Below are 26,079 nucleotides of genomic sequence, written 5' to 3' on the forward strand. Positions count from 1 at the left end.
AACGCTTCATCTAAAAAAACAAAAAATCTATTTAATTTTTTAAAGAAGTCTAATAGTTTTTTTAGATGAGCAGTTTTGATTAGTTTTTTAGTCAGTTACTTTTATTTTGAATAGCATTTTATTTTCTTGAGTTCACATTCCAAAACAAAATTTCACCCAACGCCTACTCGTATGTCCAAATTGACAGGACTTATGATTATGTTTCAAGTACTTTCACCCCAACAAATCGCTTTAGTGTGTTTTTATTACACTTCACTTCGAGACTCTCCCCAAATACGTTTTTTAAAAGGGAAAAAGATCTTAAATATAATCGAACTTTGATCAAAATTGTTGTAACAGTTCCAAATTTTGGGCAGGACCTATTACCCCCTACACTATTTAATAGTGTATTTTAAAGATATATAAGTGACCAGCTATATAAGTTACTATTTATAATGATGCAATATTTATGATGTCCACATGTGCACTTATATATCTTTAAAATACAGTATTAAATAGTGTATGGGGGTAATAGGTCCAGCCCAAAATTTGATATTGTTACAACAATTTCGGTCAAAATTCGGATATATTTCAAACCTTTTCCCTTTTTAAAACACTGCTAAATGTCATGACTCATTATGATCTCTCAAACAACACCTCCTCCACCTAGATCAATATTATCTTTAGAATACTCATTCATGTCTAGAAGTCATAATAAGCCCTTATTTATGAAAGTATTGAATTCTCGATATGGCTAATAAACTTGTAAGATGATGCTTTGCCTTTTTCATATATGAAAGTATATCGTATCTTTCAAGTTTTCTAGCATATGTGCATGAGAGACACTGAAAAATGAACATATGCACTTCATATTTTAGCCTTTTCATCAATTAGGTTATTAAACTATGTCTCAGTCTAGTAATTTTCCTCAATCTAATAACCTTATTGAAGTACTTTTAAATTCTAGTAGGCTATTCTCCTTAATAAAAAAAAATACTCAACAAGTTTAAAGAGAAAGATTTTGCAAGAATGCCAAATTGAAACATTTATGGAATGTCTCTAGTTCATAAGCTTAAACACGGAGAACAAAATCTTGAATAATAATATTTTGCTCCAAATCTTAACCTTAAATATAAAGTTCTTGACCTATTTAAAGTCAGCCGCATTAAACTTTCAGTTCTACACAAAACAGGTAATCGGGCGCCGCACTTTTGAAAGCTTAGTAACCGCGAGGCTTGTCAAGTTCCCACCTGATCCTGTAAGTCTCTAATCTATACTTCTTGCTTTGACGACATTCGTTGGTCACTTGCTTGACTGTAAGTCTCTAATCTATACGTCTTGTTTTGACGACAATCGTTGGTCACTTGCTTGATTGGAAGAAGAGATGAAATTATACATTAAAAAATCAATTATATCTCAAGTGAAACATTGTTTCACACTCAGAAAAATTCAAAAGTTTTTCTTTACAAATGAAATTTATATCTATTTTTTTTAAAAATAAATTAATATCATATACTCTCATTTTTCCAATTGTTCAAGCGATTGAGAAACAGGAATTTGCTGCTAACTCATATATAAAGTGACCGCAGCCAAAAAAACCTAAGAAACCTATAAGCCACTGACCTGAAACATTCACAAAACTCACGAAAAACCCAAAATCCTTATTTATTTCAATCCTTGTCTTTATTGTTCTTGGAGTTCTACTTTTATTGGGATTGTTCGATGCTTCTCCTGTTCATTATTGGATTTTCTTCATCTAATCTTAAATGCCCTGTTTCTCCCTTTTTGTATCTTCCTATTTCATGTTTTATATTGATGCAGCAACAAGGGTTTCAAAGCAATCCTTGACTTTTCATAAGTTCACCGTAAAGTTGTTAACTTTAGCTTATATTATTCAGAAATCAACAATCAGTTCCGGCACTGCTGTTTTCTGCACAACATGAGTGATTCTAAGGTGGGTATTACTGATTCTTGATGTTTCTCGTTTGCTTTTTTTGATATTTTGGTAATTTACTGTTTGTTCTTGTTTGATGGGAAGTAGGGTTTATTTAGAATGTCTTGAATAGTATACTTAAATTGGTTCTTGAATTGTGGCCTTGACTTGACATACCGCTTAAGTTTAAGACATAATGTTTTGTCTGATATATGGTGGTTGATTGATTGTGATTATGGAAAAAAAATCAAATCTTTTGATGTTTGGAATGTTTCATAGGTGTATCTTTGTTTGATGATTATTAGCTGTGAGAAATTTGCTTGTGATGTGCATTTTTTTTTTCCTTTTGTTATATGTTCTGTGAATTGTGGGATTACGTTTTGTTTCTTAACTGGTATTGGGTAGTTTTGCTGGTGTTGTGGGTGACTGAGGAAGTGAAAAAGAAAGCTATGTTGACGGATGGGTATGCTGTTACAGAAATATTTTTGCTAACTAGTCTCTGGGAAACACACGAATAGAATTGGTTAATCTTGTGATAAGTTGTAATGATTAATTTTAACTGTGTACATTATGCAATGTATCTAATGTACCTTATCTTGGACCGGGAGATCAAAATATTGAGACTAAATGTTAGACTCGATAAGTACATGAGAGGGATAAATTAACGAATTTAAGTGAGGTGCAACTAATAGTATTATCAATTGTAAATAATCTTTGCAATTATCAGTAGTATGATATTTATTTTTAGTGATGAAATTTCCTTCTTTTATGGTAAAATAATGAACCTCAAAACTTATGAAATGGTGAGCTAATGTAGATTAATTTATTAGTCGTTAAACTTTAACACGTTGTCACTGTATGTCCATTCATTCATTGGACATGCAAATAACATACAACTTATTGTTCTTCTTTTTATTCGAGTTTCAATCTGAAAATCCATTCAAAACCAACTTTAATCTTCACCAAATCACCTTAACATTGACATATAAACTCCAAAGGATATACCCAGTAGTCTATAATAACACTTAGGCCAAGAAAATAACAATTTTGTATAACTCGATTTTCAAAGACAAAGCTTCAGAACTTTTTAATGGCTGTCAATGGAGCTTTTCATGGAGTTTACTGCTTTGGTGTGTTTGGTGACAGAGAGATAGGGAGGATGAGAGAATTTGCCAATTCGGTACAAATATGAAAAGAATATAATAGAGAGAAAGTACTTGCATAGGGAGCTTCATCAGAACACAAGTGTACAGTTGGTATAGAAATAAAGCCTAAAATACCATAAGATGTTATATCTGAAAATATAAAAATAGAAGAAGGTTTATTTAAGATATGAACTTTGATTGATTCCAAACTTTCAAGAGAAAGTTAAAGAAGTTACCGGAAAACAGGGGTCAAGGAACTAACAATCTAAAAACAGTGTAAGAACCCCAAATACAGACGCACCATGAGAAGTGAAAAAATATGTTTTTAAAGCCTATATGTCGATCTGGTATCCCAAGTACTCATTACTATATATAATACATAATGTAAACCCTTTCACTTACAATTTAGCTTTTCAGATGCAGAAAACTTGATTTTTTGATGAAGAGTGCAGAAAACTTGATTTCCTTAACAGGCCATGCAATGATCATTGTTATAGAAGCATGAGCAAATATATTTATAATCTGAATGTTGAGAGCTTTATTGTAGCAATAAATGAACATTTATAGGTAAGAGACTAAGGGGATAAGAATAAGATTGTAACAGGGAATAAAAAGCCAAAAGAAGGATACGACAATTGGGAATTAATTTCTTTAATTGATGGAGATAGTAGTGGATTTTTAAATAAAACGAATGAGACTTCTTTAGAAAAAAAGTAAACGTGTAAGATTAACTTGAAGTAACTTATATTCTCTATTGGTGTTGAAGAGTATAATAGTGATTAATGATAAGTTAACAGTTTTTGTACAAAAAATATCATATAAATTAGTAGGTGTTTGAGCACCCAAGGGTTTAACCTAAGAGGTTAATAAAGTGGGTTGAGAATCATGAGGTCTTAGGTTTAAACCCCAACAGAGACACATTAGGTGATTTCTTTCCCTCTTTTTTTTTTTGAATATAGGTAATTTTGTATTCACAAAAAAGAACTCATCAATAAACTGATGAGGTAGGATTTACAAACCTCCAGGGGGTGCCATTATACTCGAAATCCAAAAAACAAACTTTCAAAAATTTACAATTGACTTATAAACTCCACAAAGCTATCTACTTCCCCCACTAAATCTTGCTTACACCAAAAATACAATAGACTAAGACATCTCATCTTGATTCTCCCCCCCTAGTTTGATTGATGGGCAAAGCTTTTACTCAACTTTTGATGGGTAAATTTGTGAATCAACTTTTGACTTGGGGGTGTTCCCACTTTTTTGTATAAATATATGATGGTTGAATTGCTTCTTGTTGCCAATAAAAAGTTGCAAAATGTTCCTTTGCCTCCAAATGATTCTCTATGATGACTTTTGGAGCCATGCCAGAAAGAACAAAACCCATAAAGTATCAATTTTATCTTGTTTGTGCTAAAATTATGCATATAATTGCAATTGAATAGACAAGAAGTTATAGATCTTCACAAAAACAAAAAACTAAAAGAGAGCAGAGTTATTAGTTATCTTTTGAGCAAAACGGAATGTTTTGTGAATCTCTGCTTTTGATATGTATTTTTGAAAAACAACTACACATGTTTCCTTTTGTTATTCCTCTCGTTGTTATGGAAACAAAAGTCAAATAAAATTTTGACCTTAAAATAGAAGGGTTGACTGAAAGAAAAAAATTGTTAGCTTTGAGGGGTAAATATGAGTTGGTCCACTCATGATAAGGGTATATTTGAGACCGAAGTCAAGTGGAAGGAATATTTGTTCTACTTTCCATAGTTGAGGGGCAAATCTAAGTCAGTCCACAGATGATAAGGGCATGCTTTGCTCTATTTCTCTTAGTTGAGGGGTAGTTTTTACACTTCTGTTAAATTATGTGTTGGGTATTAATTGACGTAAGTATTACTTGAAATTCAAGGGTGGTGGTGGTGGGTGGTGAATTGAAATCTTTTCGTAAGTACTAAAACTTTAGGCAATTATTGCTATACGTAAGTCGACTCACCTGCAGCTTAGACTAATAAGCAGAATATAACATAATGTGAAGTACTGAAAAATAAATTGATAAATGTTTTATACCGGTTCGGATCACCGGTGTGATGTCCAGTCAAGAGTTCTCTTTAGAGCTTATGAATGAACTTTGAGGTACTGTTTGTGTTGTGATGAACTGTGCTAGTTTCCTTCGATCTGGACAGTTCCAGATTTTGTCTGTGGTTACAGCCTCTACTTGTATAGCTTTTCTAATCTCTCTGTTTCTTTTCTCTTTACTAGTAAACTATAATGAGTACAGTGCTTTTGTAAGATAAAAGAGTAAATAGTTTTTCTTGCTCAGGGGATGTTGCACATCTGTTCCATCGATCATGATCTTCTTTATAGTGATGAATTGCTTTATGACCGTTGTTGTGTAGAGATCAAATTTTCACCTTGATTGTTGCCAAGTCATTATTCCATTCTAATTTGTTGTGTTTGATTTGATCTTGATATTGCTGAGATAGAGGCGAGAATCAATTACTTGATTGATTTTGATTTGATCTTTAGGATAACCCAAGGGAATTTCCTTCAATCAGGGATACGATGGTGATCCTTGATTGAGAAGATATGTCCGTATGCATTGCTCCTTCTGATTTGCTTTCCTTCCATGTATTGCTGGGTGGGAAGCTTCCTTAACTGTAGGGTTCTTTTCTTGACCTTGTTTGATCCTGGGTAAGGATCTTCCATGAGCTGCTTCTTTCAATGGGCAGTTTTCCTTAAATGGAAAATGCCTCTTTGGTTACAGCATTCCTGAATTTGAATATGCCTCTTTTTGCTTCTTTTTCTTTGTCCTGCATAGTAAGCATTCAGTTAGGTGTCACATAAGATGAGTGCCGTAGAAAAAACGAATGCATAGAAAATGGGAATAGTTGAAATGGTTATGCCTGCAATGTACACATCCAAAGTTCCTGATTAGAAGTGTAATATTATGGTTATTGAATGTAATAATAGGGGATGGGGTAGATCACATGAAGGAACATTGTTATGGAAGGGCTACAGTGTCTGAAAATCAAGATGAATTTAGCTAAGAATAGAATGTAATGTATTCAGAAGTTAAGGCTCAGTTGTTGTTAGACTTACATTGAGTTCCATAGAATCAATAGACTAGTGTGGGATAGTGGCATAGTTGATTCTTGATTTATACTTGCTCGGTAGTGCGTAGTATATAACAATTTGCAAAAGAAATGTTCAACTGATAAAAAAACTGTATGAATTTACTCATGTCTCTGCCCTTTTCTCGGTAATGTGCTTTCTTTCAGTTAAAGTTTGGGCCAAAATGTCATCCTTCAGAGAATGGTCCCACTAGAGGTGAAAATAGATTCCTTGATTTTAGGCTAGCAGAAGTTGTCTGTATTTATCTAGGTGTATGAAGTCCATACATTTATGGTTACACAAGTCTTGTGAAGATTAGTTTGGATTTGAACTGATGGGTGTGGCTGGAAAGACTCAAAGGAGCTGGTACAATTGCAGGCAAAAAATGAACTTGGTACATGGATTTGACATTAGCAGTGTCAGGCCAATTGTATCAAGTGTGGTTTGTACTTGTTAACTCCATATGCATAGTTTAGGAGTTTCATGCGTAATAAGTATTGGTGGATATTTGATAAAGTAATTGGTATGGTATGATGGGGATGGAAAATGACTGAAATCCAGTTTTTTTTTTTTATTTTGCAGCTTCTGTAGATTTACTAGACAGTTGTGCTACGTGTTTTGTGATACTTTAGTTTGAAGAAATTACTGACTACCTGTGATTCTGCCTTTCCCCCCTCCCATTTTGGTTAGCGATGATAGAGCCAACATTGTTGCTTTTGTCTTTGATATGTTGCAGGTATTTTTATTTGGTTCATTTACTGAAGATGAAACAAAGTCATTGCTGAACCAGCCATCTGGTTGTGATGGGAATAGGCATGTGGAAGAAAAGGTGCCAGTTAATTCCTCAAAATCGGAGCCTGATTTTTCTTTTGGAAGTTTCAATGCTGTATCCAATTCTCAACCCGCTTATTTAAAAGAGAGAGTAGGCTCAGATTCCTCTACTACTCTCAAGGAGGAGAAAGCTGGGGCAGATAACTTGCTCAGAGAAATCAAACTGAATGGAGATGTCCACAATGATTACTACATCAATGGACATGAAGAATCTGCAATGGTACACAATATTGACTTGAGCAATTTATGTGTGTTGGAAGATGAGGCTAAAGCTATCAACAAGTTGTCTAGAACTACTGGACGAGATGATGATGCACTGCTCAATAAAGGAAAATTGAATGGGACCACTAGCAATTCAGCAAAAAGTGTACATTCAGAACAGGCCCTCCCAGAGGTATCTGGTGGTCCTCTTGATGTTGCGGGCTTGCTACCTCGTGGTTTAATCAACTCAGGGAACTTATGCTTCCTTAATGCTACATTACAAGCTCTTTTGTCCTGTTCTCCTTTTGTTGAGCTTTTACTAAAGCTAAGGATACTCAGTATTTCCAAGGCTGAGTATCCAACATTAGCTGCATTTGTGGGGTTTCTTTCTCAGTTTGTTGTACCTAGTTCTACAAGTTCAATGAAGAAAGATGCAACCAGTGTTGAAGTTGGTACTCCCTTCAGCCCAGCAATGTTTGACACAGTTCTGAAGAAATTTACTCCTGATGTGCCTAAGTCCATTTCTGGCAGGCCAAGGTATATACTTATTTACACTTCTTAGTGGTGATTGTTGCCTTCCTTCTGGATGTTCTTCCATGTCCTTGTTGTGGCATACCTTGACGTTACCATTTTGATATGCACTTGCATAGCTTAATGATGTCCATTGTCTGTTAAGAAGAGAAAGGCAACATAATTTGTTACTGCTTTGCTGCCAAACTGTATGAATTACACATTTGCCTGACTGGTCTGATTCTCCTTTTTCTTCTAGCTCCTACAATTGCTAGAAGGAAAAAAAAATATAGAAGAAGAAAAAAACGTTGTGCATGTACTGTAGTTTCTTTCTCTTCTTTATACTACTGTTTCTTTTCTTGCTCCTTCTACTGTGATTGTTGTCTATGGGATCTGACTCATCGGCATTACTGAATGATTTCATTGTTTTTTTTTATTAGCGTTAATTGGACAAATATGTCATGTCTTTGTAAAGTATCTCAAAACTCCCTTTATTAACATTTTCCCAGACAAGAAGATGCACAGGAGTTCCTGAGTTTTGTAATGGATCAGATGCATGGTGAATTACTAAAGCTTGAAGGGCAATCAGGTTCAAGTGGGAAAAATTCTTCTGTTGTTTCATCGGAAGACGATGAAGAATGGGAAACTGTTGGCCCAAAGAACAAGTCTGCAGTCACAAGAACTCAGGACTTCGTTCCTTCAAACTTGAGTGCCATTTTTGGGGGGCAGTTGAAGAGTCTTGTAAAAGCGAGAGGTAGTGTTTTTTTTACCTTTGTACTATTTTGCATCTACTTGATGCCGATTAATGATATCCCTTCATTCATCAAAGGAAGAAAATATTTGCTTGTTATCTAAAGACTGTATGCTTCTTATGAAGAGCATAAGACTACTAGACTAGTCAAATCTAGGGGCTGAAATTTGTAATTTGCCTGGTGATATTTCTATGCCATTTTCATAAATTTTCTCGTCTTGGATTGCCCATGTGAATCCTGGTTCAACTGTGATAACCATTTAAGGAATGTGGGTCATCGGTTTAAGTAAAATGACAAAGTAGTAGGTGTAATAAATTTTAAATAACATTTGATAAGTGGTAAGAAGCTCTGATGATGTTTTTCCTCTCTTTAGAATTAGTGCATCATACTACAAATAAATGACCAACATGACAATATCTGTAAAATGGGAACTTCAGAAATTTCCTGTATGCTTTTTTTCTTGATTTTGTTTGAGCATGTAGATTGCACGTGACCAGTATATTTTGTATTAACTTCATAATTCCAAGATACAATAAAATTTGAACTTCTGGCTTAATTGTAAATTTGTTAATGGATGCATAAAATGCGAATGAATAACTATGTGAATTGGCAAAGAAAGGTACTTCCTGGTTGTATCATGGTGGGAACTTTTTTTCCACAGCAATTGGCCTACTGTATTATTTTTTGTTGTTGTAAAACCCTAAATTTGCTTCATAACAAGCCCTCCCAGTCTGACATAAATGGAGTAGCTCTTTTGTGAGGCAACTAGATGTTGTGCTCATGCATAATATGTGTTATCTATCTTCTTTGGTAGGAATGACAAATTTGTCGGACCTATGAAGTCTATTCAACTATATTTCAACTTGGATTGAGTTTTTCATTTTGAATCTACTTTGTTTGTTGTAGGGAACAAAGCCTCTGCGACAGTTCAACCATTTTTGGTGGTCCATCTTGATATTTCACACGAAGCTGTTCATAACATTCAAGATGCTCTCCGCCTATTTTCTGCCCCTGAGACACTCGAGGGATATAGAACTACCGTAGGAAAGGTAAATTATTCTGCTATCTTTTGGACATTAGGCTTAATACTGTCTGCGGTTGGGGAATGGTCCTGTACCTAATGCCAAGTATTGAATATGTCAACCTACTGCATAAAACTGTATCAAATCTTAGATAAGTGACTATTCAAAGGCCTCTAGTGTACAAATTCCATAAAAATCTTTCCTTGTTGTTAAGGTTATTGATTGTGCCCGCTCACCATCCTTCTTGTTTTTACTTTTGATGATAATGTATTATTCAAAAAATTTGATAGAAGGAAATGCTATGAGTTACTGTAAGGAGTCAAGCCATCCCTACTGTTTGAAATTGACAGTCAAACTATCCCTATTACAACTGTTATGAGAGCCTATGAAATTCCAATAATTCATGTGCATCATCTACAAAATGGAAATTACACCAAAAGGATTAAGGTGGTTAGATAATAAAAGCCTTCAGTTCATAAAAGTGATTAAATTTTTGTTCAACTCATCTGGGGTTCCTTTCCCTTCTGGTTTCTAGAGAGTTCATAAATGCATATTGATTATTGGGATTGTGAGCCATGCATTATGCAGTTTTATGAGTCTTTCCATGGCAGCTCCAAAAAGCTACTCCTAAAGTTCTTTGCATTGCTTACTGAAACTCAAAAACTTCCACTTACAAGGTCATCAGGGAAATGGAGACAACAACCCATGCTTTTCTGCCAATGTGGGGCACTTAAAAACCCCTCCCGTATGTCCTGGACATCTGGAGCATGGATAAAACATCAATAACATGGGGATCCAAAATTGGGTAACCAAGAATTGGAGTGAGTCAAGTCTTTGATATCATGTAATAAAATGAACCTTTGCCGCTAAACAACCCCAAAAGCTAGCTCATGAGGTGAGAATTTCCCAAAGTACTCCACATCAGGAGATGGGTCGATAGCCCATTCCCGCAATAAATGTGGGACACTTAACAATCAATTTTTCATCTTGTTAGGATGCATAGGCAAATTACAATTTAAGTGCAGTAAAATGACTTTCACTTGATTAAATTTCCTGTCAACGGGATTAGCTTTGTTTTCCTCAGGATGAATATTTACAAGTTATAGCTGGTTTAGTGTTCTCGTGGATCAATGCCAGGATACATACTACCTGTTGGTGACCTGTAACACTGTAACATTCTTTATTTCCTCACAGGTTGGAGTGGCTACTGCTAGGAAATCCATCAGCATACAGACGCTGCCTAAGATGCTGATTTTACACCTGAAGCGGTTTGGTTATGGAAGCTATGGAAGTACCAAATTGCATAAACCGGTGCATTTTCCTTTGGAACTAGTGATAAGCCGTGATTTGCTTGCTTCTTCGACTACTGAGGTAATCTTCAAATTTTGTTGAATTCTTTTTTCAACCCTCCATCCCAAATCATGGGAAATAATTTGATTTTTCGAAGTTTACAATTCTGGTTACAATTTTATAGTTGTTTATATAAGGAATATTTTGAAATCTTTTCAATTGTCATTTACTCTTAAGTGGGGAAATGCATCATATGTCAAAAGTCAATTGTTCTTCAGAAACCCTGTCAACTGTGCATATCAACTGCCCGTTTGGACCCAAAAATGAAAAATCATCGCCTTTTTTGCATACATTATCAATGAAGCAGGACATTCTTCTATTAAGACGTGATATATGTGACAAAAAATGAGGCTAAACTTTTATCTTGTTCTTGTTGCTTAACATACAGGGTCGACAATATCAACTTGTTTCCACAATCACCCACCATGGTAGGGAAGCTTCTAAGGGGCATTACACTGCTGATTGTCGTCACCAGAGTGGGAAGTGGTTGCGGTTTGATGATGCTTCTGTTACTGCTGTCACCACCAACAGAGTGCTGCATGATCAAGCTTACGTTCTATTCTATAAACAAGTATAGGCAACCTGCTAACGGAGCTGGGAAAGAAGAAGACATTCTTAAGCCATTGGACATTGCAACATCAGGCTTCTGCAGTGTTGTGTAGTCCAGGGTTGTCTGAGATAACTACTATTTACAAGGTCATCAGGGAAATGGAGCATCCATTGTCATCCATGTATTGTGGTAAATGTATGGAATTTTGTTACCAGTTTCATTTTGTACCCTCTCATCATTGCACTAGGGAAATTTGACTATTCTGAAGTGAGCGTCTGAGGTCTAGATGTTTCTTGATTTTCGATTATCGATACATGAGTCTGTCTCCTTTCTTCAGTTATATTATATAGAAGCATTTGCTTATTGATAGATAGTATGCTCTGCCCTTTTGAAGTAAGTAGTTCATTTGGCTTTTCTTTGCCCTGGCTTTTGATGAATTCAATTTTTATTTCATCCGGAAAAAAGCCATATTTTTTTATGAAAAGTAGCAGATTGCGATAAAATAATTAAGGTACGTACTTGTACGGAACTTTTTAAAATAATATATAGGTAAAAATATTTAAGCTCTTGATGATTAAATTTTCATATATTTGAGTCGGACATAATTGTTTAATTGTTTTTTTTTCTTTCTTGTTTAGGTCGAAGTGTTTCTGGTAGGAAAAGGGAAAGAAGAAAGAACCCAAAAAAAAAAAATCTTTGACAAATGCACAATCAATTTCATCAACTAATCTAAAATAATTCTTTTAGTCATGTTTTAAATTAGCCTTGTTTTGACAATCTCTTTCATTAGGAATAGGATTAATAATTAGTTTCTTTATAATAATTTATTGGGTTAGACTTTCTAAGGATATGAAGGTGGCTTGGTTAAATATTGCTGATATTAAGTTTTAGTAGTATAAAATTATGCGGTGGACAAAAGAAGGTCATTTTTTAATAATTGAAAATAATTTAATTATAAAATTAAATTTTTATCTTGAAATGATTTATAGTCACAATGAGTGTTTTAGATTATAAATTTCAAATATCTCCCTTCTTTCTTGAATTAAATTAAATGGTGTTAGAAAAATTGAGACGAACGGAGGAGTATTATTTATTTTTGTAGTTAAAAGAGAAAAATATAAGAAAAATAAGTCAAAAAGATTGTGCTTTCTATATGGTTTTATTTATTGTGTTATTAATTCTCCTAAATTGCACTTTTTAATGGTCCCCAATTTTTTTTGGTGAACTGGTAAATTAAAATAGTACAGGATGGTCTTTTCAAATAAGTTGCATTTTTTTAATAAAAAATTAATCATATGAACTTTCTTGGTCCTTTTTTTTTTTTGCTTTTTTCTCCAAAAATAAATAAATAATAGAGCCAATTTTCAAACCCTGCCCAACATACAGCAAAAGTATTGTTTGAAAATTCTTACAATAAAATAAATCTAACTTTAGTAGGGTAGTCAGATATCTTTTAATTTAAGTGTAGGGACCAAAGAGGAAAAAGTAGGCATTATAGTTTGGTCCCCCTTTTTGATATAATATTACGAATGTATCTGTATACTTTCCTTTGAGTTCAACTAAAGAACGGTTACTTTGCTCTTTTACTTTCTCGTGGTCCAATCCACAGACCTAAAAGCCAAAATAAAATAAAAATAAAAATGACAAGTCTTTTTAGGCACATCAAAAAAAGAGAATAGAAAAATTTAGATACTTGAGATAATTCTAAAAAAAAAAAAAAAACTACACATGCACACTCCTAATTTATAAAATGTGATGTGTTACATATTGAATCTATTAATGATTGAATCTATCTCATTAAAATTTTGAATCTGTCATTGCTAGTAAGACCTCGAAATGATCATATTCAAAAGTTCAATATTTTCTTTACAAATTATGAAAAAGTAAGAATTAAAAAATTAGGAGTAAAGAGAGATTATGAAAGATTAATGTTGGTTGAGTTGTTAAGAACTCATCCTCACACAATGCTTTTGTTGAACTCTCCTTAGTGCCAAGGGTTTCTCATCAACTAGTATAGGGTCCAATGTATTACAACTTTAATAGTGGTGTCTATAGATATTTTGAAACAATTACTTTTATTGATTCGATGAATTCATATTTGTGTTGAGTAGGCTGAGAAACATTCTCATTAAGGGTTTTTGCATTTTTGAGACTTTCTATAGTAAGTTTTTTAATTAAAAGTGAAAAAATCGTATTTATCCCTCTGACTTCACAATTTAGTAATTGACTTTGTGTAGTTAATGGAAAATCTGTTGTATAACCAAATTTTCATAACCATTTTAAGCTCTAAATTAATTATGAAAAGAAACACAAGAAAAAAGACATAAATAAATCATTATGTGCTATATATACTCCCACCGTCCCAAAAAATTGTCTAAGTTACAATTCAGACAGTCAAAAATATATTTTTTTATTATAATTTTTATTAAATATTTTTAATTGTATTGCAACATATCGTACTACTTCTTATGTAGTTTCTAACTAAGTAAATTTCATCTCAGAAAAATTAAAGATTCTACATCTAATTAATTCACTATAAACATACATTAGTTAGTTTGACAAGACAATTTTTTTGGGATGGAGAGAGTATATATTTTTGAATAAAATAGTTTTCACCCAGTAATGAAGCAAAAAATCCTAATAATTTCCATCATACCAAACATATAGAAAGTGGTAGGGAATTGGGAGTCAATCCAGAAGTAATAATTTGTAGCAATTAGTCACACACATGAAGCTAATGAAGAGTGGTTGTACTTTTTTGAGTCAAGTGAATTTACTAGGTGTCAGCTTTTAATTGAATTCATGGACATAAATACAACCAATATAGTAGTTGAAAACAAGTTATGATGAAATTCAATGAGCAACAACAAAACCAACTCAACCCCCTCCTCCTCTCAATCCAATATACTCCCTCCATTTCATATTAGTTGATCATTGTTCATAACTTCTTCAGAATTTTACATATAAATGTGAACACTTTCAAAAAGAACTAATTGTAAGGGTAATATAGAGAAAAATTGAATAATGATTTCTTGATTTAGTAAGATGAACCAACTAATATGGAACAATTATTTTGAGTATAATGATCAATTGGGACTGAGAAAATAGTAGTTAAGTGATCATTTAATGAGCGGAGAATACATGTTGATTAACATGATTAAGTACTAAAAATTTATATACAAAGCCATGTCAAGTCATATACATTTATTAGCTTGATATAAACGTTGAGTTAGTTAAGTCGCAAAACTTCATGTTTTATTATATATAAAGTATTAAATCTTACATGAAATTATATTGTTGCTTTCATAAAATAATATGGTGGATTAGTTGAACAATAATTTTGAAACTCTTACCAAGTAAGCACTTATTTATTTATTTTTATTTGGTAATAGCAACATGATCATTATCCTATAAGCTTAATAGGGTTAAAAGAGAAAGGACAAGAAATAACAACATTTAGTAAATTAAAACTAGATTAATTAAAGAAATGAAGTATAAAGAGCCCTATTATTGGTTAAGACTTTAGGTTAATTCCTAAACAAAAAACTAGGAATCCTAAAAGTTCATTTGTCTAATGATGGTGGGATAGGTATCACATGATTTGGGGCAGCTTCCCTATGAATTTCATGGAGATGTGTGCTAACTATTCAAAATTTGTTGTATCTGATTGATCACAGAATTTAAGAATTTTGCTTTTCTTATGATCCATCATTCACTTTTACTTATCCACTAAATTAAAAAAATAATAATAAAAGAAGATTTTGTCATCAAACTATTGACAGTCTTAAAAATACATTTCTACATAACTAACTCAACTTAGATACACCCTCGATATACAACATGACATAAAAAATAATTTCAAAATCTTGTTGGTTACAAATTTAATATTTGTAAATAATTTTAAAAGGTATTTATCAATAAAAGGCTCCAAATGGTTATGGTTGTTTTCGCTCGATATTTGATATTTGCATTAAAATCTGACTAAATTTGAATTTACCTCAAAAAGTTCTACATTAAGAGTAAACCGTTCCTTAACAAAGGCAATTCCATATCAAAGGAACCCAAATCCAAAACTCAAATTAAGGATAAAAAAGTAATTACCACTCTATTACGACCCTTTGTTGATAATTGTCTTTGTTATGTTTCAACAAAGCATTGAATAAAGTAGTATTCACTCCATTTATGGGAGAACCCTTGTCCCCTTTGGCTTTATTGCCTTTTGATTCTTTTATTTATTTAAATTGTGCATGATAATGTATAGAAAAAATTATAATATCGTTAATATAATTGTAAAGAACTTGTATTGTTTATAACAAATATGATCTAGTAACTTGAAATATAAAGTAAGATAATTTGATGTAACATAATTCTCCTAAAATATACTTAAATATATAACTTAAACCATTAAGAATCACTTTTAAATGAANGAACCGGACCGGAATTACCGGGATGGAGGCTCAGTTCCGTCCCGTCCCACTATATGCCGGGATAGAACCGGAACGGAACGGGATAAACGGGACGGCACATATAGCTATTTCAAAAAATAATTATTTTTTTTGAGTAATTTTGAATTACGAAAATTCGAATGTTTTTTTTATTTTTCTAAGTTATATTAGTTTATAGTATTTAAGTTTTAAAATTTATAATAATTTTACTTAAGTTTATTTTAAAGATTTTTTTTTTTTTTTTACGTATATAAGTTTGTAAGTTAAGTTTAATAAAGTTTTTTTTTTAGTTTTTGAGCTTATGTAGTTATGTTATAAGTTTTAAAGATTTGAATCTTTTGAAGTTTATAAGTTATTAAGTTAAATAACTTAAGTTTGTAATTTTTAAAAAATTAAATAAACAAAAAAGAAATGCTAATAAAAGTAAATAATGAAAAAAATATTATTTTTTATTTTAATTAAAAATGATTTACCGGGACCGGACCGGAACGGAACCGGAATGAACCGGGATGAACCAGTACCGGTAAACCGGTACCAAATCATGGTACCGTTCCGTTCCGTGTACCGGTTCAATGTATCCCATCCCGTCCCGAATACTACCGAACCAGAACGGACCGGAATGGTACCGGTACAACCCGTTCCGATGCCCAGCCTTAAATTTGTTTATAACAAATATGATCTAATAGCTTGAAATATAAAGTAAGATAATTTGATGTAACATAATTCTCCTAAAATATACTTAAATATATAACTTAAACCATTAAGAATCACTTTTAAATGAACATGAAGGGGATGGTTGTTGAACAAGTAGATGATAAGATGCACAAGCTAACGAATTAAATAGACTAATGTCAATAGATAAAACAAATGTCCTCATCTTTGATTGATATCTATTACACTCTGTTGACCTAATTACAATTCTCAAGAAATATTTAAAAACAAACCAGGCATAATATATAATTATGTTCTTTAATTTGGTTTCTGACATTTATGTTGTTTAATTTTGGGTGTTCATAACTAGACATTGAAATAAGTAGATACGTGCATCATACATGACATAATACATTTAGAACGCCTGTGGGATGTCATGTATGAAGGAAATCGCCATGTAGGATGTCAAGTGTGACATATGTGTCTACTTGTTTAACTCTATGCTACAACAATAAAATACCCAGTGAAATTCCACAAAATGTGGTCTGGGATGGTAGAGTGTACGCATACCTTACCACTCACTCGAGGAGGTAGAGAAACTATGTTTTGAAAGACCCCCTCCCCCCCCCCTCCCCCAACTTTACTTGTTCAACTCTATATACAAGTTTAAATGTCTACTAGAACACATTCAAATTTGAAGGACATATATATCAGGTCAAGATAAAGGACATACTTACGTATTATAAAAAAAAAATGATGATAATAGATGGAAAACAACACAATTTCTCTCAACTTGTTCTCTATCTTATTGATGTATACTTCACTCTGTTGACCTAATTACAATTCTCAAGAAATACATATGATGATAAAAGAATCAAAAGATAGAAAAACAACTCAATTTTTCTCAACTCTTTACTTCAATGTTCCTAACACTCACACTACACACAAAAACACTAAAACAACAAAAAAATTGAACTCTTTCAAATACACAGTAAGTATATAAACTCACAAAAACAACTACAGTATAACCAATGTCCACACTACAACAACATATTCAGTATAATCCCATGAAATAAAATCAATAGAGTATATGCAAACCTTACGAAATACAAAAAAAACTTGACAAAATCTTCACTTTGTGATCAAAGATGAGTCCTTTTTCTCATCACCATCACCACCATACTTTGGAATCCACCAAACTCTTAAACTCTTATCAAGACTCCCACTATACAACATAAACCCACCCCCAACACTTCCTGTTGAAGCTTGTAAACACTTAACAGGTCCTTCATGTCCTTTAATAACACCAAATTTAAACAACCCTCCATTAATCTCTCTTTTCCATATACAAATACTCTTATCAGCTGATCCACTACACAAAAATTCACCCATCATCAAACACATACACAAAACAGCCATTTCATGTGCTTTCACTTCACATATCAGTTTCCAACTATCAAGATTTTTGTTACCCACCCACCCCATTACATACCCATCTGACCCTCCACCATATACAAAAACCCCATCTTCAGAAACCACAACAGAGTTCAAAGAAACATCTTTATGACCTTCCAAAATACCCTTAAGTGAATGTGTACCAGAACTATTTTTCCAAGCTTTAATCTTTCCATCAGCAGAAGCTGAATAAACAACCCCATTTTTACCAGCGACTAACCCATTTATCGCGTCGTCGTGTGCTTTTATTGACTCCAAACACTTCAGATCAGAAATTCTCCACACTTTCAAGCTTTTATCCCAAGAACCTGAGTAAATGTAGCCGTTAGAAACAGTTAAACAAGAAATGCTGTCAGCATGTTCAATCCAGAGTTTCTTATGATGTCTTCTTGTCTGAACATAATTGCTCTGTTTCATGAATTTTCCAAGATAATCTTTTGTTGTGGGCAATGTATCGATTAATCTGAAAACATTTTCTGATCTTCTCGAAACTTTCCATACACGAATCCTGGAATCTTGATGTGCTGTGAAAACTTTGTTGCCAATAGTGACAAGTGCTTTAACAGAGCCATCCCCTGTTCCAAATTTCGTAAATTGGTGTAGATCAGGCTGTTGCCAGACGATTATATCTTTACCTTGAGAAGCACTGAGGATGAATTCCCCGCAAAGGGCTAAACAAGAAACTGTTCCAACATGGCCTGAAAGAACAGCTAAGGATTTGTAAGAGTGAAAACAAGAAATGGGGGTTCTTGAAATCTTCAATTGAAGATCTAATAATTGAAAATCTTGAAATCTTTGCGAAGTTTCTGGGCTTTCCTCTGATTCACTGCTGCTGGAGGTGGTGCTTATTATGCTGTTTGATGATTCGGATAACAATGGAGTTGTGTAGGCTGGTGATGCCATTGATGAAAGTGGAAAGCTTTTTTGCTTTGATTGAAGCATGAGTTTTTTTTTTTTTTTTTTGTATATGAAACAGAGAGAGAGATGAAGAAGAAGAAGATGGTGAAAGAGGAATAGTAAAAAGATGGAGCTTTTAATGAGATTTTATAAAGAGAGACGTTATAGATATAGAAAGAAAATATTAGTATATCAGAGAGACGTTATGATTTTTGTGGGAATTATAAGGAAACCAATAGTTGAATTTTTTTTCTCGGTGTCCTAATTTATACGACATTATTAAAATTTGAAGATACAAACTTTTAAAGCGTGATTGTGAATTTAGATCTAAGAACTTTAAGTTTTTTGAAATAAAATTATATAAAAGGTACTATATACATGACAATATGGAGTACTACTTAAAATGTTTTAAAGGCAGACATATGAAGAAATTTCGATAAAAAATAAAATAATTGACTCTAGAAATTAGAAATATGAAATAGTGAAATTGTTAAAACTGAAAAACTCATGTTTCTATAATGATAGATGAGAAATTATGATGATTTGGCACACTGGTCTAATTGTAATTCTTAAAGAGTAATTCATAATTTTTTATTTGGTAATCAATGATATCTAATTAAGTTTCTCATTTTACCTTATATAATATACTCTCATAAACATAAAAAAAAATTAAAGACTGCATATATTAAGAGTACTTTTTATTGCGTAAAAGGATTGTTTCTCTCTTTATTAAACTCCATAATAATCTTAACTTCCTCATATAATATATGCTTAAAATATAGTTTATCACCAATTAAACACCCTAATATAGAAAATCTTTACCCACCAAATGTTTCTGGAGTGTGTTTAAATACATATACCACTTTATCTATGCAGACAATGTGTATTTTTACCAACAAAATAAAGTGCGTAAAGAGTTAAAAATGTATTTTATTTGATCGGTCCAAATTTGGTGATAAGTGCATATATTTTTTTATATTGAGTTATGACACATGTCATGCTTTAATAGATACATGTGATATAATTTTCAAGAAGAAGTGGTTAAGCAAGGAAGAAGTGTATATTAGACACAATAATGACTAAAAGAAAGGAATAATGTAAAATAGGTGTGTTCATCCGTCGGTTCGATTTGATTTTATGTATTATCGGTTCGATTTATCAATTTTTATTTTTAAATACGCTAAATCAATAAATATTTTTATCGATTTTGGTCCTTAACGGTTCGATTTTTATTTAACCAATAAGAAAATGCTTAGAAAATAAATATATGATTACTCAAACAATTTGACGCGATAAGACAATAATATAACTTTACAAATGCTCATAAAATAGAAACAACAATAACTAACATGAAAAGTATTGAAAAGAACTATACAAGTGTAACACAAAGAGAAATTAAGAGAATATAGTTCTCACTTTAGGTTTTGACATTTTGTGTAATGTGAAGTTGTGAACTCAAAGTCAATCACTATAAAATGTGAATTAAAGGCTAAAGGGTAAATGCAGTAACTAGTAAGGTATTGAGGTTAATATGTAATATTTATATATTGATAAAGTAGTAACGTATTACAGTCTTAATAGGTTATCGGTTTATCCAATAACCCAACACTAAATATCGACAACGATATTTTTTTAATAAAACCATTAAAAACTCATTAACTCAATAACCCAATAGCAATAAATCAATAACATTTTTTTTGTTCGATTTATCAATCGGTCCGATTTTTACACACTCCTAATATAAAAGTCAATCAAGATTAAATTAAAAAGCACGTTTATATATTATGTCCAAAAATATTGCATACAAACTCAAAGGATGAGATATATATATATATATATTTTTTATTTTATTTTTTTGTAAATCCATAATATAAAAGGGGTAGATATGTGAAGTACAAATTGGAATTATGGGGAAGTGTAGTTTAGGAAAGAGGAGCGTTGAGGGTGAAAAGGAGCACGGATTTCTTGCCAGAAAGATTATGCTATAAAAATAATAATAAGGGGTGATATAATAAAATTATTATTCTAGTTATTACGTTTTAAATATTGTGACAAGTTAATATAAATAAGTAAATATGAACTAAGAAAATATATTTAAAGACTAGAATAGTAAAATTGTTTATATCATTTATTAGTACCTCCTCCCTTCCTATTTATATGTCACCATTTTAGATTTCATATTCCTTAAAAAATTAGGTAAGTTTATCATTGTACCCTTATTCATTGTTCTCTTGAAGCTAAATTTTTAAATAAGTGAACATAAATTAATTTATTTTGATTAATTAAATTGACTAATAAACATAAGTTATTCATTTAGTTTTTCTATGTTGGTCAAATTCATACTTTCAAGGCAAATAACTATTGAGCGCAAAATAGAAAGAATAATGTTATTTATGTATTGATTTTGTAAAATGACAAGTATTAAAAAACATTTATTCTTAATAAGGACGACATATAATTAAAAAATGAGCGAGTATTTCTTTAAAAATGTGTCAAGTTAGGATGGACAAACAAAAAACCAAGAGAAAGAACTCCCTTTGTCTTATAATAGTTGTTCAGTATTGACTTGACACAGGAATTAAAAAACAGTAAATGAATGATAAGGATAATTTTATCAAATTACCTTTATTAAATTATAAGTTATCGAAACATTGAAAAATGAATAGTTTTTAATAGTAAAGATAAAATATTGAACAAGTAATATTGATAATTATTTATTGATTTTGTAAACTGAACAAGTAATATTGAACATTTCAAAATAATACAGTGGACAAGTAAAGATGAACGGATGGATGGAGTGGTAATTAATGAGGCTAGGGTGGTGCAACGGCTACTTGGACTAAAACAAAATTAGAAGTTGATGAAAACAAGTTTCTCATTGGGTCCCCAAACAGCCTGTTCTCAACTTTTTGGACCAAACATGAAGCCACCTCAATTGTTTGGTAGGAATCCAACAAAGGAATGAGTAGTCCAATTTTGATAACCCTTTTGCCTCATACATTAAGGTAACCAAGTCTCGAGTCTTAACGGCTTGATTTTGGATGAAGAAATTATTAACCTATTATGGTTAATTAAATAACACATAAATGTGAACATATAAAATTAATTCATTATCATTTAGAGTAATAATCATGTATGTGAAGATATTGTATAATTATTGAATGCATGAACACTTTTTTATAGTATCAAGTCATTCAAATAATATCAGTAAGAGAAATAAAAGGCATTAGTTTGGGTAGGGAGGACCACTAATATGGTACGCTCCAAAGATACGTTAGCTTAATATACTAGTAGATAGTGAAATACCAATTAATTTTTCACTTGAAGGCTCCTCGTGAAGAATAAAGTGTTGCATACTTTTACAAAAATTATTTACTTTTTAGGATGGCCGGTTATTGCAGTTAGTCTATGGTAGAGGATTCGTCAAGATTCAGTATACTGTTCATTTCATCCATGCACCATAACTTGATATTGCTTTGTTTGTAAACTTGACTATGACTGCTATTTGCAGAGGCGGATTTAGGATTTTAATTTTATGAGAGTATGAGTTTAATCTTTAAGGTTTTTACGGTTGAACTTGTTGTATTTTCTATTTATTATAATTTTAATAAATTTATGTCTCACATCAACAATATTGAAAAGCGTTTTACTTTTCCCCTCCAAGCCTCCACCGACCAAAGGAAAGTGCACAACTCCTGTCCCGTCCCTCCCCTCTCCCCCCCTTTGTAAATGAAAATATAATCCTTCGTTATGTGAAGGTAATTGCTCCATTAATTCTTTTTTTTGTTATGTAAGACCTACTAAAGGAATCGAAAAAGTATTTTCTACTAACATTTCTTCAAACTTAAGATCTCTAGTTAATAACAGATAAAGCTCACGGATTCACATTCTTTTGTAATAATTTCTTGCTCCTCCATTTGTCTTGTTCTTATCACTACCATTCAAGCAAGATGTACCTAGATTTTCTTTATTGAAAGTGGGGACAATCAAAAAGAATACGTTATACATTTGTCTCTTAGACAATCAAAACGCACCAACTTTTGGATTGAAGGCTACTCTTAGATACACAGTTAATATGAACCATTTGGTTTGCAGACAAGTTTATAATATGTCGCCGTCTCATCAATTAGCAAAGAGCTTGCTCTTCATGTGAATGATGTATGAACTTTGAGATACGAATACCTCCCTAATTGGTTGTTTACAAATGAGTACAAATAGACAACTATTTTAAAAGGAAAAGTTTTAAACCATTAGTTGACCTAATTACATTTCCATATTGCAGATTTTGTACATAAAATACACACGTTAAGAAAAATCCCAACGTATATAAAGGAATGTTTCACTTAATGCACTCGTGAAGCAGCACTCTAAGGGCGGGGATATTAAGAGCCATCATGGTGTGGGAAAGAAATGTTTTTTTTTTTCGTTTTGGTGATCGAATCTTGGCTTAGAGAAGATTGGCTACCACTGCTTCGGCTTTGAGTCACTAGTCACCCCTGTCTGAATTGGATTCTATTGTACTTCTGTGGCAAGAAGAGCTCAGAAACACCATCAACTAATAACCAAGATTTGAAAGTGATCTACCCTGCGAAGACGCTAAAATCCCAGGTCAAGTCAATCCAGAACTCCTTGTTCGTACTCTATCAATAATCATTTGTCTTCCAGACAAATCTTCTGCATATCCAACAACCTGCGATGAAGAATACATAGCTACAATTGTGACATTATGTAAATATGAAGACATCAGAACAATAGTAATAAGTAAAAGAGTGAACAATATATGAAACTCAAACACAGATCGAGAGCCGCCAATGTCTAAAAGAGAATAAAAGTTCAGTTGAAATGAGTTCAGATGAGAAGAGCATCTGTAAGAATTTAATATGATTAAAAACAATCTTGAACCTGAGAGTCCGTCTGCGTTTCACTAAAGTGATCATACACATTTGCAGTTGCATCTCCTGAATGAGTGTGGGTTTCATCCTCTTTCTCAAACCTGAAGGGAAAAAGTAACAACACTGAGCTCTCAATCAAAAACGGATACATGGCTGCACAAATACAAGAAAATCTACACCAAACCAGCACATTTGAAACCAAAGGCAGAGCACTAGAAAGGGTTTGTCAGAAATCTATGAACTGTTGGATAGGATGTCTTTTGTGTATGGAAAAATATCTAACTGTTTACCAACAGGCTTCACTTCCTACACTGATGATTCCACTTCTTATAGCCCAGTGCCTAATTGTTGCAGCCTGCTGGTCACGCTTTTTGCTTCATTTTCTTTTGATGCAAAAAAATATAGTTTGTAAATCCCAACACCAGATTTTTTGGAGTGGCTCCGTGTAGTGTTCCTGAAATAGGACTTAACATTGTATAATGTAGACCAACATACACTTCACGGGGTTCTCAAATTGAACTTATAATGTTTTACAATGTAAGGCAATGTACACAACCATGGTTTAAAAATAAATAGATGGGATTCCCCTATTGCTCAACATAAATGTATTTGGAATCCTGGCAGGTAAAAGCTCTATTAACCAAGGTATTTCAGTCTCGAACTGTAACTATTTCTAAACAGACAACCATATTAAGAGAATGAAAATGCATTAGTTAGTGGAGGTATTAGCTATCAACTTACCTATACATTACATTAAAAATGTGGACATTTCTATGCAACTATCAGGGTGAAACTTATTTCTAGCCATAATTTGTCAAACTCTTAGGTGAAGAGCAAAAGGTGATGGATCATGGGTGCCAACTGCAGCAGCAGTAAGATGAGGGTGTGAAGAGCAAAGATATGAGACAGCACCAAACTTGACTAAAAGCATGGAAAATTGGTCACCTGTTTGTCCAGTGGTTAGACAATCCAAGCGTAGCATGATGATCTCCATGACCTTGAGCAAGATTGTTACAACCAGATGTAAAAAGCTGCTTGAGAGTCAAAGGGCTCAAACTTTGCATATGTCAAGAGTAAAGTTGAAAGAAAGAAGAAAGCACTTGGTAAAAGGATACTTCTTTATCACACTCGCTTCTCGATGGAGACTTTTGATCATGGATCTAATGTCAGAAGCCATTGAAAAAATTATTCACAAATCAAGAGCAAGACTTTCCCCAAGACAAAAAATAAATAAAGATGCTTTGTTTCTCATAAATTACCTTGCTTGTTTGCTCCAATAAGTCCTCTATAGCAGCAGCTACATCAGGAACTGCGGAAGAACCTTCATTAGTACTTCCTATCAGGTTCTTTTCTGGGGGACTTGCCCCACAGAATGCATTACTTTCTTTTGGTGAGCAGGACAATGAACATTTGGGTTCTTCAACCACCAAGAGCCTAGCCTTTTTATTCCATGTGCTTGAATACTTCTTTTCTTCCTTTGCAGTACTTCTACCAGCAAAAGCTTCAGTTCTCACATTTACAAGTTCTTGGTGCTGGGTTTGAGGCTGGGACACAGTATCACCAGATATCATCCCAAAAGCTTGTGTGGGGAACTGGCTCACCGTGCATGCCCCAGCTTCTCGATCTTCAGAGGTGACTTCTTTAGGATAAAATGGATCTGCAGAAACAATTTTGTTCTGCTCCAGAACAACCATAACAAGAAGCTATCATGAAGCTATAAATAAAGAAAAAGAAGAAAGGAGTACAAAAGGACTGCACTAACCTGCTTGATACACTCATAAATCCACTCACAAGTGACTGGTTGTATTCCCCACTTACATGCAGCCTCATATTTCGGGCCATCGGTAAATTTACACAACAAATGTGTGACCTTTTTAGTTAATTTCTCAACAAATTTGGCTCCAATAGTAAAACACAAATTTCTTAGCAACTGTCTTTCTTTCTCATCATACTGTGAAACACATAAGCGAAAACTCTTAAATGCAGGGAAAGGAACTCGGCATGGAAGTGGAGAATAGAGGATGTGATTACCAACATCCAGCAAGCATCCATCCTTCATAGAAACAATATTCAGTTTTCATTAGCCTCAATCTGTATTATACTAGAATTCAGTGAGTAGAAAAGAAGAGGAGACACTACAGTGTGTGTATTAATGACTGCCACCTTAGATGAGCAGATATAGCTTAGCATCTCAAGATAACAGAAAATGAGTCTACCGAAAAGAACCAATCAACCCTTCAACTCCCCTGACACAGGTTCAGGGGAGTATGTATCTAAAGGACTAATAGACTTCGAAAAAGATAAAAGACAAGATCATCAAAAAGACATGAATAAATGAAAATGAAGTTAAACCAATTC

The 26,079-nt window shown here is 32.8% G+C and overlaps 3 protein-coding genes across 4 annotated transcripts in view; 1 reads left to right on the forward strand and 2 right to left on the reverse strand.

The window, feature by feature from the left end:
• Window positions 1-1,582: 1,582 nt before the first annotated feature.
• Window positions 1,583-11,753, forward strand: LOC125876606 (ubiquitin carboxyl-terminal hydrolase 24-like). The gene is made up of 6 exons (XM_049557829.1): window positions 1,583-1,933; window positions 6,902-7,734; window positions 8,217-8,461; window positions 9,366-9,508; window positions 10,676-10,852; window positions 11,220-11,753. The coding sequence occupies exons 1-6, from the start codon at window positions 1,919-1,921 to the stop codon at window positions 11,406-11,408; spliced, it is 1,602 nt and encodes a 533-aa protein (XP_049413786.1). The 5' UTR covers window positions 1,583-1,918; the 3' UTR covers window positions 11,409-11,753.
• A 5,512-nt stretch (window positions 11,754-17,265) lies between these two features.
• On the reverse strand, window positions 17,266-18,909 carry LOC125876157 (protein JINGUBANG). The gene has a single exon (XM_049557279.1). The coding sequence runs from the start codon at window positions 18,872-18,874 to the stop codon at window positions 17,609-17,611; it is 1,266 nt and encodes a 421-aa protein (XP_049413236.1). The 5' UTR covers window positions 18,875-18,909; the 3' UTR covers window positions 17,266-17,608.
• A 4,073-nt stretch (window positions 18,910-22,982) lies between these two features.
• The window catches only part of LOC125877323 (uncharacterized), a 14,171-nt gene continuing 11,074 nt past the window's right edge, over window positions 22,983-26,079 (reverse strand). For both annotated transcript variants that reach the window (XM_049558654.1, XM_049558658.1), the window contains exons 12-17: window positions 25,484-25,774; window positions 24,981-25,397; window positions 24,837-24,881; window positions 24,667-24,752; window positions 23,732-23,822; window positions 22,983-23,519 (exon numbers count right to left, since the gene is read on the reverse strand). In XM_049558654.1, the coding sequence (XP_049414611.1) occupies window positions 23,439-23,519; window positions 23,732-23,822; window positions 24,667-24,752; window positions 24,837-24,881; window positions 24,981-25,397; window positions 25,484-25,774 (1,011 nt within the window). In that variant the 3' untranslated portion in view covers window positions 22,983-23,438. The remainder of the gene's footprint in view (window positions 23,520-23,731; window positions 23,823-24,666; window positions 24,753-24,836; window positions 24,882-24,980; window positions 25,398-25,483; window positions 25,775-26,079) is intronic.

Source organism: Solanum stenotomum, chromosome 1 (assembly GCF_019186545.1).
Source record: "Solanum stenotomum isolate F172 chromosome 1, ASM1918654v1, whole genome shotgun sequence".
NCBI lineage: Eukaryota > Viridiplantae > Streptophyta > Magnoliopsida > Solanales > Solanaceae > Solanum > Solanum stenotomum.